At 40.9% G+C, this 16,396-nt stretch overlaps 1 protein-coding gene across 1 annotated transcript; it reads right to left on the bottom strand.

Moving 5' to 3' along the window:
* Nucleotides 1-236: 236 nt before the first annotated feature.
* On the bottom strand, nt 237-1,936 carry LOC106572480 (CCAAT/enhancer-binding protein beta). Its single transcript, XM_014146703.2, has one exon. It carries the CDS (start codon nt 1,612-1,614, stop codon nt 730-732), a length of 885 nt encoding a protein of 294 aa, XP_014002178.1. The 5' UTR covers nt 1,615-1,936; the 3' UTR covers nt 237-729.
* Between the last annotated feature and the right edge of the window lie 14,460 nt (nt 1,937-16,396).

Below are 16,396 nucleotides of genomic sequence, written 5' to 3' on the forward strand. Positions count from 1 at the left end.
ATTGAGATAAAAACAGGTCCATTGGACCTTTAAGTTTGAGCTTATGTACACCTATAATCTTTTTATTCCCTGAGTTACTTATACCTTGAATTCTTACACATGTGAGCGAAGAGATACATAAATGGTCTATTTAATTCTGTGTATGTCTATGTGTATGTGTGTGAAAGAGAGGAATAAACCAGTCAGGTGATCTACCGCCTTTTTACCATCTTACAAATAAACAACATACAAATGAATAATATCAAAGTATAAATTGTTTAATTCAATAAAATATCAAGTACCATTTGTACATTTTCCTCATATTAAGAGATTACTTCATTCATTGCCAATACTGTTACAAAGAGTTGCATCATACCTCTGCAGTGGGCTACAACTCTTCCCTTGACAACCATTGCTCCAGATAAGGACATTTATTTTTAAATAACAGAATATTTACCAATATTCAATATAAAATGCAAAACCCATACAGAAACACTGCATACACAAAATTGTAACGACAGAATGAAGGTGACATGTCAAGAATCATGAATAGTTGTACATTCATTGCACCTTCTTTACCCAATCACAACTTGTAAACTGTTGGTGGCTTTTTCATGTATAGATACTGTACACAAACGTAACATCTTGGAATAACTTTTTCACATGTATGGCACCGCGATAAAGTTTTTTTTTAAGTCCGTTCCTGATCAAGTACCGGTTTCCAGTGAGAGGTGTGTTGGCACTCTGTGGCTAACACTGACCGGTGGCAGAGAGCAAGTTACGCAGAGTGGCAAGCTCTCTTGACAGCTGCTCCACGCGTTTTTGTAAACGGTCATTCTCTGCGGCCAGTTCCAGCACTTTGTGTTGCGTCTCCATATTGCGGATTTTGGCTTTATCCCTGCTCTTTCTAACGGCAAGGTTGTTTCTCTCCCGCCTCTGCTTATATTCCTCACTGTCCTTTTCCAGTCGCTTCTTCCCCTTACCACCAGATGACATTTTCCCGCCCTGCAAAGGCGACCTGCCTTTACCTGGCAGGGCAGGTGTTCCGGGTGGACTTGAGGAAGACGAGGACGCAGTGGAAATGTTACCAAGGCTGCCACTTGGAGTCGACTGGTAATGAAGATACCTCATGTCGTAGCCAGACGAACCGTTGTTGTCCATTCTTTGGTCCTCTTGAAGATCGTCTCTTTCACCGGTTTTAAAGTGGTTCCCAAGAAACTCGGGGCTGAACACGGTGTCCACACGGGTCTCCTGCAGTTCAGGATAACCCAGGACGTATGGCTCCCTAGGGTTGGCGTGCGCACTTGTCTCCCGCTCGTTGAGAGAGATGTAGTTTCTGTAGTTTTGTTCTAATGATGAAAGTCTCTTTATCCTGCTTTCCTCGGCAAGGAAACTAGCGAATACGCCTCCCCCTCTCTGCTGAGTTTCGTTGTGTGTTGCTAGTTGACAGTGCGCAGCAGCTGGATCCAAGTAGTCGCTGAAATCAATTGCTTTCTCGTGCTCGGCAATGCCAAGCTCCGTCATCGAGCCGTCAACGCGCTGCTTGCAAGTGCTGTTTTCGCTAATGGGACTGATAATGCTGTTTCTACTCTGGAAAGCAAAGCAATCCCCGTCGTAGAAGCCGGCCACTTCCATGGATCTTAACACCCACCGAATTGCGGGAACATTGAAATCTGGGGCAGCCCGAGGTATTGGCTACGAGCGTAATTCTGGCTGAAAACACTCAAGTAACTTGGCACACGACAAAATGTCACTGTAATAATATTCAGTTATTGAAGAAAAGAAACTTGAAGAATAGATGAGTAATGCAGCAGTGAGAGTCTAGGAACGGTTTATATATAGGCTACTGTGAAACTGAATGGGCGGAGCAAGTGTGATAAATCCCCTATCTACCGGTAACCTGTTCCCACTTGATTTCGTAGACTGGTTAGTTGTTTAGCAACAAAACTGATGTGTGCAGAACTATGAGGCTAAACACAGGGGGTTGGCTTAGACTGTTGACAACATATAGACTGTATTTCGTCTCCAAATTTGCATTGAAAATATAAATACATTTGCACAATGAGCACTTGTTTCTCAAATACATAGTTACAGTTGTTGGTTAGCTAGCTAACGAATTTTAGCCATATTAGCATTGCCATGACCATAGCTGTGGGAAATAGAGGTGCTGAAGGTGCTGCAGCACCCCCTGAAAAATCTGGAGAAAAGATTTTCACAGAAGTAGTGCATATTAGTGGACCGATATAGCCATTTCCAGCAGAGGCAAAACTTTTTTCCTGAATTGTAATTTTAAGAGGTGTACCTTAAAGGCAGAAATTCACAACTAGTCTATTAGTATAGGCCTAAAGTAATAGTCTACGGAGCTTGGTTCAAAGCATGTATATTTGAGTATATGTATTTGAAATATTTATTTGCTGTGTATTTTAGTATTTTTCAAATAATGTGGAATCTACTTATTTTAAGTATTTTCAAATAATTTCCTATAAAAAGCCTACTATTTGAAACTTTTCTAAATGTCTTAATTACCGCTAGGACCAAACAGACCTGGCTTTAAATGCATGTAGTATCTAAATATTTTGATTTGAAAATACACTTTGAGTTTTTTCAAATACATGCCAATACTTTCCAAGTGTATTTTTGAAAGACATTCCAATATTCAACTACTTGTATTTTCCAATAAAAAAATATCCAAATACTGAACGAAAATATAAACGCAACATATAAAGTGTTGGTCCAATGTTTCATGAGCTGAAATAAAAGATCCCAGAAATGTTCCTTCCATACACACAAAAAGCTTATTTCTCTCAAATTTAGTACACATATTTGTTTACATCCCTGTTAGTGAGCATTTATCCTTTGCCAAGATAATGCATCCACCTGACAGGTGTGGCATATCAAGAAGCTGATTAAACTGCATGATCATTACACAAGTGCACCTTGTGCTGGGAACAATAAAAGGCCAATCTAAAATGTGCAGTTTTGCTACACAACACAATGCCACAGATGTCCCTAGTTTTGAAGGAGCGTGGCACCAGAACTGTTTCCAGAGAATTTAATGTTAATTTCTCTACCATAAACCGACTTCAACGTCATTTTAGAGAATTTGGCAGTACATCCAACCGGTCTCAGAACCGCAGACCACATGTAACCACGCCTTCCCAGGACCTCCACATCTGGCTTCTTCACCTGCGGGATTGTCTGAGACCAACCACCCGGACAGCTGATGAAACTGAGGAGTATTTATATCTGTAATAGTGCCCTTTCTGATTGGCTGGGCCTGGCTCTTCAGTGGGTGAGCCTGGCTCCCAAATGGGTGGGCCTATGCCCAGTCATGTGAAATCCATAGATTAGGCTCTAATGAATTTATTTCGATTGACTGATTTCCTTATATGAACTGTAACTCAGTAAAATCACTGAAATAGTTGTGTTTATATTTTTGTTCAGTAGACTTTTAAATGTCCTTGAAAGTAATTGAAATAACCTAAATAGTATTTGAACCCAGGTCTTCTGCAGTAATAGCCTAATTATAATATCCTTTTCATAAATTAAATTATATTCTATTAACTGTAATGACATTGAATGCATTATATTATATTAACTGTAAAGGCATTGAGGGCATTATATTCTATTCTAAAGACACCACATTGTGGCCAACATGGGTAACAGGATCAGAGGAGGGATGTGAGGATCTTTTATAGAAAGTTTGAATTACATTTAATTCCACAATGCTCTCCATGACAAGGAAGCTGTAGTACATTACCAATATATTTTAAAAGAAAGACCCTGGCCAAAATAGCAGCACACAAAGTTGCAGACACATTTACAACATCAGACACGAAGCATTACAGTTTAAAAAACATTTATTTACACATTGGAAAAGGGTGGTGCAACTAGGGGTCAAAACCTTGACAGCCCCCCAGATCATAGTGTTTAACTTAGTTTTAAACTTATTTAAAGGGACAAGCTCCTGTAATGTGCATCTAATGTCTATGGCTGTCTGCATTTAAGCATAGGCCACATATGACCTTACTCACAGATAAAGTTTTTGCCACTGTAGATTTGAAACAATTTGTAGAGATGATTGAATGATTTTATGAAATCCCACATTTAGGGCAGTGTTAATCCATTACCTGGATTATTGTAACCCACAAAGTCAAAGCTTTCCATTGAGAAGACTGGGAAAAGCAACAATACTTTGACTTGTGGGTCAGATTTTGTAAAATGATAGTTTGTCTATTGAGTTGTACATAGTTGTACACTGCCATCTATGGGTAGTGTAAACAACAATTCACTCATGACTAAACTTCCCTAGATCTCTGCCTACTAGGCTTTGTAAAGCTTACGTTGCTTGTGACTTTTAGTATTTTCTTTCGGTCACTCACCCCAGTAGTCCCCCCCCCCCAAATGATCTATTGTAATAATGGTTTCATTTATGATCTCAAATAGGCCTAACACAGTTCAGTGAGAATTAAATGAAATTATGAAATTGTAAAAAGTGTACAATCATAGCGTTTTTACCTAACCAAAATCCTAATTTCAACATATGTGACATGCCTTTAAATTAAAGGCCTATCTCTCCTAATTGAGCGTAATGTTTGGCTACCATGACCAGGTACACAGAACATGGAACAACGGTCCTTAACAGTCAAACCCAATAGCTCTGATTGGCCACTGACGGATGGGGTCAGGAAATTCGTTCGTTCTCCTTACTACCTAATTGGTTATTCGCATGATTATACTCAACAATTGGCTGCTTTAGATTGCAAGCGTAATGTGATAGGGTTAGAAAAGCAATGTAGTTTTATCGCAGAGTAAAAGGCCTGCGTGATTTGCACTACGGAATAGCACGATTCTTACCAGAGTGGGCTGAGATTGATCTCAAATTCATGAGCACCGCGGCGTACACCTTCGCCAGAAGCAAGTGGCTTGCAAAACGAGCGCGCCCTATTTTTCGTAATGGCGTGTTTCTTGTGCTGAGTAGTTTCCACATCTGTTGGTTTCCTGACTGTGGAAAGGGGTTGAACCAGGAGTGGAACGTGGGAAAATGGTCAACGACAACGGGTGTGGACAAGATTTACAGAGCACAGAGCCAAATGGACCGGCTCGGAGTACGGTGCTGTGGGGTCCCCAACACGCAGGTGCCCGGGAAATTGCGAATTTGTATCCGCCAGGTGAGGTAACAGCTATCTTTATTGTCAACGCCACTCAGGAATGTCGTAGCCGACTACATTTACAATGGTTCCTCTTACATATCGATTAGCCAATTAAGTAGTTAAGTGACTAGAGTTGATCTGACTACAAAGTATTTCAAAAAGATTCATGACATCTAGCCTATGATGACAAATTACTGTACCAATGGAGCATGTCATTCTTTAAATCTATTGCATGCTACTTTGCATGTTGCCTTTTGTACTTGATGCTTTTTCTTTTTTGCTTGACTCCTATTGAAAGACACTGAATGCATAGGTTCTGCTGTGTCCTGGCTCCAGCATTCCACATGTGACCAGAATGCTGCTGTGTCCTGGCTCCAGCATTCCACATGTGACCAGAATGCTGCTGTGTCCTGGCTCCAGCATTCCACATGTGACCAGAATGCTGCTGTGTCAGCTCCATTTGTACTTCACATGGAAGGGTGGTGGCCCTAGGCATGAAACGTTGCGATGCCTGCAAATTATGTCATTTACGTTAAATTTCAAGCAGTCCCTTTACAAGTCAGAATATAGAGTAAACTTAATTTGAATGTACTCTGCTGGTTGTTCATGGTGTTGGCCCTTCATTTGGTTGAAATTTGAGACAAAATATCCACAGGAAAGTATTATTAACCCAAATTGGTCTCTGTGTGTGGTAATGAAGATTTGTTTGCTCGTGACCAAAGGCATAAAACGGAAGTACATGCATGTAATCGAAGTCTGTAGGTGTTTACATGGTTTTGCATATGTGCAGGTGACATACATTTCAATGGCAGCACCATCACTCTTAAAAGTTGGGTAAACAGCACTTTCCTGTGGATATTGTACCCCAAATTTTGAGCGGCTAAAGGACCAACCGCACAGACAACCATCAGAGTAAGTTCAAATGTAATGTAATTAAACATTCTGGCTTGTAGGAAAAACGTATTGTCACGAGAATTTTCAATCCCAATGATGATAACTAAACAATTATTTAAGCTTTGACCAATCCCTGAGGTTTGTAAGGCCCTGGGTTTAATAATAATTAGGCAAAGACTCAGCTTCTGCAAAAGGTCCGTAAAGTTTATTCAGAGAACGTTCTAAAGCCAAAAATGCAAAGACATGACATTTCATAACTCCCATTTCCCCCACCTCCTTACACGCACACAGAGACACACAAACATTAGGTGGGCTGTATCTTTTCCCACAGTCCGCATTCCTTGTTTATCACTACCAAGCTGGCAGTTCTATCCTCCTGAGATTAGAGGGACCTTGACAGGACTCCCTTTCCTGTCGTAAGTTTCTTAGAGTTCCAACCAGGCCAGGTCATGAATAGTTTAATTGTCCTCTGTATTTTCTTAGTCACACACACACACATTTCTCTCCCTTACTTGTCTCGACCAAACCTTATTGGACTTAAGTTTATCACTCTAATTATTCATTATACATGTTACATAATCTAATAATTACTAATAGTTACGTTTGTCTAATTATTCATCATACATGTTACATAATCTAATAAATACGTTTCAGGGTGGAATTCTTTAGTCATAACCTTAAACATATAAATTCCCTTATCAATCCACCCCATGACCTAATATTACACACTGATACGTCAACCGTCATATGGAATCATAAATGTTACACAAAAGCAAACAAAACCAATACATGTATTTACATCATATACTCATCAATGACTGTTCTAGGCCTATATCCAATTATAACTCTTCTTTTTAGGATTTTCATTATAATCTTCATTAAATGAACAGTCTGTCTAAACATTGATGATAGTCTCATCCAAGATGGGCTCCTAGTGGTTGAAAGAAACGGAGCCATCTACTAGGCCTGGAGGCATGAAGTTGTCATCCCACTGGTCGGAGCTTGGAATCGGTCCATACCTCATCATTTGTTGTGTCATCGATCTCTCTAGAGTCCTGGTGATTAAACCTCTCACACATGGGATAAAACAGCATCCACACAACACCAACACTCTCATACAGGTGAAAGCAGCCCACAATACGGTAATTACAAATTTTTTCCATTTTCCAAACATACTATCGAACCACCCAGTCAGGGAGATATCCACCCCAGAGTTCTCTGCTAACTCATGAGCTAATGTGGTTAAACCAGCCAGGGCCTTGGTCACTGATCCATCTGGAGCTGTGTTATTAGGAATAAACGTACAACAATGAACCCCAATCATTCTACATACCTCGCCCATTTCTGCCAATAACATATCGAGAGCCAGCCTATTTTGCCAGGTCACAAGGGAGGTGGCGGATAATTGGTCAGAGAACCCATTTACTGCATCCCCGGTTTCATTCATGAATCTGTGTTGATTATAATAGATGTAATTAATCCAATCCACATTTTTATTTATTGTCATCCACCAAAATAACATAGTGGTAAAGTCTTCACCTATTTGATTCATAGCTTTGTATTCATCTGGAACTTCCCTGGGGATGCCAATAGCATTCATCTAGACAAAGCTACTCCCATCCTGGTCAAAACTCCTTCTGTGCCTACTTTAGCCTCCTATAACTGGCCTCTAATGACTAACTCGAGCTGGTTGGACCAATAACACCGGGGTGCAAGTTCCTAACCACCCTTTTGGTAGTGTCTATCGTATGTGGCCTTTGCTGGTACAAGCCTACCATACATCAGTTATAGGTGCTGTGAGGTTAAGAATTTTCTCCTGTACTTCCAAACCTAAGTCAGTCACATTAACTATCAGACTTACGTCCATTAAAATCTCCTAAATTCCTGGTGCCTTTCTTGTGTCTATAACACTGGTACTCATCAGGAGTTAAAGTGAACCGAGGTGGGTTGGCCCAGTACTTCAATCTGGCCAACCCAATCCCTGTAAAGTTATTTGCTTTCCGAGGGAATTGTTTAATGTTTACCTTAAATCCTACATCTTGACCTTCTTTAACTCCTATTCTGTAAGTCACTCGTCCTTGATGGTCAGTATTTTATATTGTTTATCTTTTACTTCTTATCAATGATAACGGCGTCATATAATTAGTACCGGAAGGTGGTGGATCTGAATGTATCAGAAAGATTACCAAGACTTGATGCAGCTCAGAGTCCCTAATATTCCCAAAAACCGCCAACCCTCTCCTGCCCTTAGTCGGTCTGCAAGGTACCACCCCATACTCACACTTCTAGGAGCACCCACAGTGATGAACGGTCAGGATAGGGAATCTTCGTTAAGGAGGTAACCTCCGGACCCTGTTGGTACTTGGTTCCTCTCCTAACTCTGTGGGTGATCAGCAGTGCTTGTATGTGTACATACCTTTTTGCAGTGTGTAACATGGACCCAATTGACTCTCTCAGCTATTGTAATGGCAAAGGCGGTGGTTTAACAGAACCTGGTATGGGCCTTCCCAATGGCGCTGCTTCCAGTCCTTTCTCCTCAGGGACTGGATCCACACCCAGTCTCCTGGTTGGATTGAGTGAATCACCTTTTCCTGTAATTCATCTGTTGGACACAAAATCTTGGACATACGGGTTTGGTTAACAAACAGTCTTCTCGTGTGTTCTGCTAGTATATCTTCAACGTCTATGTCTACCTGTTCTGATCTCCCTAACTCTGGCATTCTATATGGTCTACCTGATTAGCTAAAATGTAATCCATTATTTAAAGAGATAGATCCTAGTAATCCAACTCTAGGGATACTATCTGGACCTAATATTTTAGCTACCCTAATCGTGTCCACCAAGTAAGTTGGGAACGCTTTTACCCATTTAATATACTTATCTATTATTGTTAAACACCCATTCTTTCCCTCACTTTGGAATAGTTCAATGAAGTCCATTTCCAATTGTTGGAATGGATATTCTACACCAACATTTATTTTTAAGTAGATTTAACCTGTTAGGGCTAGGGGGCAGTATTGACACGGCCAGATAAAAAACGTACCCGATTTAATCTGGTTACTACTCCTGCCCAGTAACTAGAATATGCATATAATTATTGGCTTTGGATAGAAAACACCCTAAAGTTTCTAAAACTGTTTGAATGGTGTCTGTGAGTATAACAGAACTCAAATGGCAGGCCAAAACCTGAGAAGATTCCATGCAGGAAGTGGCCTGTCTGACAAGTTGTGTTTCATCTGGGCTCTTTTTATTGAAGACTGAGGATCTTTGCACTCACGTGACACTTCCTACGGCTCCCATAGGCTCTCAGAGCCCGGGAAAAAGCTGAACGATATCGAGGCAGCCTCTGGCTGAAACACATTATCGCTTTTGGCAAGTGGCCGATCAGAGTACTATGGGCTTAGGCGCGTGCCCGAGTCGACCGAATGCTTTATTTTCTTTCGTCTGTTTACCTAAACGCAGATTCCCGGTCGGAATATTATCGCTTTTTTATGAGAAAAATGGCATAAAAATTGATTTTAAACAGCGGTTGACATGCTTCGAAGTACGGTAATGGAATATTTAGAATTTTTTTGTCACGAATTGCGCCATGCTCGTCACCCTTATTTACCCTTTCGGATAGTGTCTTGAACGCACAAACAAAACGCCGCTGTTTGGATATAACTATGGATTATTTTGAACCAAACCAACATTTGTTATTGAAGTAGAAGTCCTGGGAGTGCATTCTGACGAAGAACACCAAAGGTAATAACATTTTTCTTATAGTAAAGCTGACTTTGGTGAGTGCTAAACTTGCTGGGTGTCTAAATAGCTAGCCCTGTGATGCCGGGCTATCTACTGAGAATATTGCAAAATGTGCTTTCACCGAAAAGCTATTTTAAAATCGGACATATCGAGTGCATAGAGGAGTTCTGTGTCTATAATTCTTAAAATAATTGTTATGCTTTTTGTGAACGTTTATCGTGAGTAATTTAGTAAATTCACCGGCAGTGTTCGGTGGGAATGCTAGTCACATGCTAGTCACATGCTAATGTAAAAAGCTGTTTTTTTGATATAAATATGAACTTGATTGAACAAAACATGCATGTATTGTATAACATAATGTCCTAGGGTTGTCATCTGATGAAGATCATCAAAGGTTAGTGCTGCATTTAGCTGTGGTTTGGGTTTATGTGACATTATATGCTAGCTTGAAAAATGGGTGTCTGATTATTTCTGGCTGGGTACTCTGCTGACATAATCTAATGTTTTGCTTTCGTTGTAAAGCCTTTTTGAAATCGGACAGTGTGGTTAGATTAACGAGAGTCTTGTCTTTAAAATGGTGTAAAATAGTCATATGTTTGAAAAATTGAAGTTTTTGCATTTTTGAGGTTTTTGAATAACGCGCCACGGGATTACACTGGCTGTTACGTAGGTGGGACGATTTGGTGCCACCTACCCTAGAGAGGTTAACCTCTAGGCCACTAAGTCTTTCCTAACCTGCAGTGTTTCCTAACCTGCTCTACCACCTGGTGTTTCCTAACCTGCTCTACCACCTGCTCTACCATCTCTACCACCTGCTCTATCATCCACCCAGTTGACACATGGCTCTGCCCATGTGTCAATCTTTCCGCCTATCTAAACAGTGACTTTGGTAAGATTGGTAGACAGAATAATAGGTATTTTCTGTTTTCAATTGATTAACCTCTTATGGCTAGGGGGCAGTATTTTCACGGCTGGATAAAAAACGTACCCGATTTAATCTGGTTACTAATCCTACCCAGTAACTAGAATATGCATATACTTATTATATATGGATAGAAAACACCCTAAAGTTTCTAAAACTGTTTGAATGGTGTCTGTGAGTATAACAGAACTCAAATGGCAGGTCAAAACCTGAGAGATTCCTTTACAGGAAGTGGCCTGTCTGACCATTTCTGGAACTTCTTTGCCATCTCTATCTTTTACTAAGGATCTCTGCTCTAACATGACACTTCCTACGTCGTCCATGGGCGCTCAGAGCCCTGGAAAAACCTGAATGTCGTCATCCCAGCCCCAGGCTGAAACACATTATCGCCTTTCTCAAGTGGCCGATCAAGGGACTGTGGGCTTAGGCGCGTGACCTGGCCGCCCCCGTCTTTGTGATTTTTTCCTCTGTTTGCCGAAAAGGAGATTCCTGGTCGGAATGTTATCGCTTTTCTACGAGAAAAATGGCATAAAAATTGATTTTAAACAGCGGTTGACATGCTTCGAAGTACGGTAATGGAATATTTAGAATTTTTTTGTCACGAATTGCGCCATGCGCGCGACCCTTCTTTACCATTTCGGATAGTGTCTGGAACGCACGAACAAAACGCCGCTATTCGGATATAACGATGGATTATTTTGGACCAAACCAACATTTGTTATTGAAGTAGCAGTCCTGGGAGTGCATTCTGACGAAGACAACAAAGGTAATGAAACTTTTGTAATTGTAAATCGGAGTTTGATCAGGGCTAAACTTGGTCGGTGTCTAAATGGCTAGCCGTGATGGCTGGGCTATCTACTGAGAATATTGCAAAATGTGCTTTCACCGAAAAGCTATTTTAAAATCGGACATATCGAGTGCATAGAGGAGTTCTGTATCTATAATTCTTAAAATAATTGTTATGTTTTTTGTGAACGTTTATCGTGAGTAATTTAGTAAATTCACCGGATGTTTGCGGGGGGTATGCTAGTTCTGAACGTCACATGCTAATGTCAAAAGCTGGTTTTTGATATAAATATGAACTTGATTGAACAAAACATGCATGCATTGTATAACATAATGTCCTAGGGTTGTCATCTGATGAAGATCATCAAAGGTTAGTGCTGCATTTAGCTGTGGTTTTGTTTTTTGTGACATTATATGCTAGCTTGAAAAATGGGTGTCTGATTATTTCTGGCTTGGTACTCTGCTGACATAATCTAATGTTTTGCTTTCGCTGTAAAGCCTTTTTGAAATCGGACAGTGTGGTTAGATAAAGGAGAGTCTTGTCTTTAAAATGCTGTGAAATAGTCATATGTTTGAAAAATTGAAGTTTTTGTATTTTTGAGGAATTTGTAATTCGCGCCACGCCTATCATTGGATATTGGAGCAGGTGTTCCGCTAGCGGAACGTCTAAATGTAAGTTAAGCAACATGTGTGGGTCTGGTACACATGGAGCTCTAAGTCACCAATGACACTAATTCACTCCTTCTACTGCTCTTGCTACATCCCTCTGTGTCCATGGCCTATAACCTTCTATCATGTTTGGTTGTGCTCCGTCCCGAGCTCTGGGGTTGGGTAAGGCTATGAGTGGGAATTGAGGTATCGCCTCATCGCCATCTAACCATTCTGTGTCACTGCTATCTTCTCTCAATCCTGGCTTATTATGAGATTCTAACCTTCGTAACTCTCCAGGTCTCCTGCTCCCCACTCCCAGTCTCTCCCTCTCATTCTCCTCAAATTCCTTCTGATCTCTCTCTTGCTCTCCTCCTGGCCCCCCCTCTCTTCCTACTACTCCCAAACCATCAAGGTCACAGCATAGTGCGGGGGAGCTCTTCACCGTCTGCCTTTCTCTCTGTTCTTTCTTCTTTCCCATAAACAGTATTTGTCAAACATGGTTTCTGTTTCCAAATATGGACTAACTGTCTCACTGTCTCCCTGTTTACATTCGTGGACTTTGGAAAAATCAACATGTCTATGGTAGTAATCTCTAAGATTATTACATAGATGATTAAGTTTATCTCGATACTATCAATGATCCTGAATCACCACAGATGTCATATTTTTATTTATTTATTTTATTTCACCTTTATTTAACCAGGTAGGCAAGTTGAGAACAAGTTCTCATTTACAATTGTGACCTGGCCAAGATAAAGCAAAGCAGTTCGACAACATACAAAAACACAGAGTTACACATGGAGTAAAACAACATACAATCAATGATACAGTATAAAAAATAAGACTATATACAATGTGAGCAAATGATGTGAGATAAGGGAGGTAAAGGCAAAAAAGGCCATGGTGGCAAAGTAAATAAAGTATAGCAAGTAAAACACTGGAATGGTAGATTTGTAATTTGAAGAAAGTTCAAAGTTCAAATCTAAATAATATGGTGCAAAGGAGCAAAATAATAAATTAAATAAATAAATACAGTAGGGGAAGAGGTAGTAGTTTGGGCTAAAATTATAGATGGGCTATGTACAGGTGCAGTGATCTGGGAGCTGCTCTGATAGCTGGTGCTTAAAGCTAGTGAAGGAGATAAGTGTTTCCAGTTTCAGAGATTTTTGTAGTTCGTTCCAGTCATTGGCAGCAGAGAACTGGAAGGAGAGATGACCAAAGGAGGAGTTGGCTTTAGGGGTGACCAGAGAGATATACCTGCTGGAGCACGTGCTACAGGTGGGTGCTGCTATGGTGACCAGTGAGCGGAGTTAACCTGTTATGGGTAGGGGGCAGTATTTTCACAGCTGGATAAAAAACGTACCCGATTTAATCTGGTTACTACTCCTGCCCAGTGACTAGAATATGCATATAATTATTGGCTTTGGATAGAAAACACGCCAAGGTTTCTAAAACTGTTTGAATGGTGTCTGTGAGTATAACAGAACTCAAATGGCAGGTCAAAACCTGAGAGATTCCTTTACAGGAAGTGGCCTGTCTGACCATTTCTTGAACTTCTTTGCCATCTCTATCTTTTACAAAGGATCTCTGCTCTAACGTGACACTTCCTACGTCTTCCATGGGCGCTCAGAGCCCGGGAAAAACCTGAATGTCGTCATCCCAGCCCCAGGCTGAAACACATTATCGCCTTTCTCAAGTGGCCGATCAAGGGACTGTGGGCTTAGGCGCGTGCCCTGGCCGCCCCCGTCATTGTGATTTTTCCTCTGTTTGCCGAAAAGGAGATTCCCGGTCGGAATATTATCGCTTTTTTACGAGATAAATTGCATAAAAATTGATTTTAAACAGCGGTTGACATGCTTCGAAGTACGGTAATGGAATATTTAGAATTTTTTTGTCACGAATTGCGCCATGCGCGTGCGACCCTGATTTACCATTTCCGATAGTGTCTGGGACGCACGAACAAAACGCCGCTATTCGGATATAACGATGGATTATTTTGGACCAAACCAACATTTGTTATTGAAGTAGCAGTCCTGGGAGTGCATTCTGACGAAGACAACAAAAGGTAATCAAACTTTTATAATAGTAAATCTGATTTTGTTGAAGGCTAAACTTGCCGGGTGTCTAAATAGCTAGCCCGTGATGGCTGGGCTATGTACTTAGAATATTGCAAAATGTGCTTTCACCAAAAAGCTATTTTAAAATCGGACATATCGAGTGCATAGAGGAGTTCTGTATCTATAATTCTTAAAATAATTGTTATGCTTTTTGTGAACGTTTATCGTGAGTAATTTAGTAAATTGTTAGCAAATTCCCCGGAAGTTTGCGGGGGTATGCTAGTTCTGAACGTCACATGCTAATGTAAAAAGCTGTTTTTTGATATAAATATGAACTTGATTGAACAAAACATGCATGTATTGTATAACATAATGTCCTAGGTGTGTCATCTGATGAAGATCATCAAAGGTTAGTGCTGCATTTAGCTGTCTTCTGGGTTTTTGTGACATTATATGCTAGCTTGAAAAATGGGTGTCTGATTATTTCTGGCTTGGTACTCTGCTGACATAATCTAATGTTTTGCTTTCGCTGTAAAGCCTTTTTGAAATCGGACAGTGTGGTTAGATAAAGGAGAGTCTTGTCTTTAAAATGCTGTGAAATAGTCATATGTTTGAAAAATTGAAGTTTTTGTATTTTTGAGGAATTTGTAATTCGCGCCGCGCCTATCATTGGATATTGGAGCAGGTATTCCGCTAGCGGAACGTCTAGATGTAAGAGGATAAGGGGGGACTTTACCTAGCAGGGTCTTTTAGATGACCTGGAGCCAATGTGTTTGGCGACGATTATGAAGCGAAGGCCAGCCAACGAGAGCGTACAGGTCGCAGTGGTGGGTAGTATATGGGGCTTTGGTGACAAAACGGATGGCACTGTGATAGACTGCATCCAGCTTGTTGAGTAAGGTATTGGAGGCTATTTTGTAAATGACATCGCCAAAGTCGCGGATTGGTAGGATGGTCAGTTTTATGAGGGTATGTTTGGCAGCATGAGTGAAGGATGCTTTGTTGCGAAATAGGAAGCCAATTCTAGATTTAACTTTGGATTGGAGATGATTGATGTGAGTCTGGAAGGAGAGTTTACAGTCTAACCAGACACCTAGGTATTTGTAGTTGTCCACAAATTCTAAGTCAGAACCGTCCAGAGAAGTGATGCTGGACAGGCGGGCAGGTGCAGGGAGCGATCGGTTGAAGCGCATGCATTTAGTTTTACTTGTATTTAGGAGCAGTTGGAGACCACGGAAGCAGAGTTGTATGGCATTGAAGCTCGTCTGGAGGGTTGTTAACACAGTGTGCAAAGAAGGGTCAGACGTATACAGAATGGTGTCGTCTGCGTAGAGGTGGATCAGAGATTCACCACCAGCAAGAGCGACATCATTGATGTATACAGAGAAAAGAGTTGGCCCAAGAATTGAACCTTGTGGTACCCCCATAGAGACTGCCAGAGGTCCGGACAGCAGGCCCTCCGATTTCACACTGAACTCTATCAGAGAAGTCGTTGGTGAACCAGGTGACGCAATCGTTTGAGAAACCAAGGCTACTGAGTCTGCCGATAAGGATGTGGTGATTAACCTCTTAGGGCTACGGGGCAGTATTTACACCGCCGGATAAAAAACGTACCTGATTTAATCTGGTTACTACTCCTACCCAGTAACTAGAATATGCATATACTTATTAGATATGGATAGAAAACACCCTAAAGTTTCTAAAACTGTTTGAATGGTGTCTGTGAGTATAACAGAACTCATATGGCAGGCAAAAACCTGAGAGATTCCTTTACAGGAAGTGGCCTGTCTGACCATTTATTGGCTTTCTTTGACATCTCTTTCCAAAACAAAGGATCTCTGCGGTAACGTGACACTTCCCACGGCTCCCATAGGCTCTCAGAGCCCGGGAAAAAGCTGAATGTCGTCATTCGAGCCCCAGGCTGAAACACATTATCGCCTTTGTCAAGTGGCCGATCAAGGGACAGTGGGCTTAGGCGCGTGCACTGGTCGCCCCCGTTTTTCTTTTTTTTCCTCTGTTTACCTAATTGCAGATTCCCGGTCGGAATATTATCGCTTTTTTACGAGATAAATTGCATAAAAATTTATTTTAAACAGCGGTTGACATGCTTCGAAGTACGGTAATGGAATATTTAGAATTTTTTTGTCACGAAATGCGCCATGCTCGTAACCCTTATTTACCATTTCGGATAGTGTCTAGAACGCACGAAC

The sequence above is a fragment of the Salmo salar genome, chromosome ssa15, assembly GCF_905237065.1.
Source record: "Salmo salar chromosome ssa15, Ssal_v3.1, whole genome shotgun sequence".
Taxonomy (NCBI): Eukaryota; Metazoa; Chordata; class Actinopteri; order Salmoniformes; family Salmonidae; genus Salmo; species Salmo salar.

Bases quoted from the DNA above. Each gene is read 5' to 3' on its own strand.
- LOC106572480 (XM_014146703.2), bottom strand. From the start codon at position 1,614: ATGGAAGTGGCCGGCTTCTACGACGGGGATTGCTTTGCTTTCCAGAGT.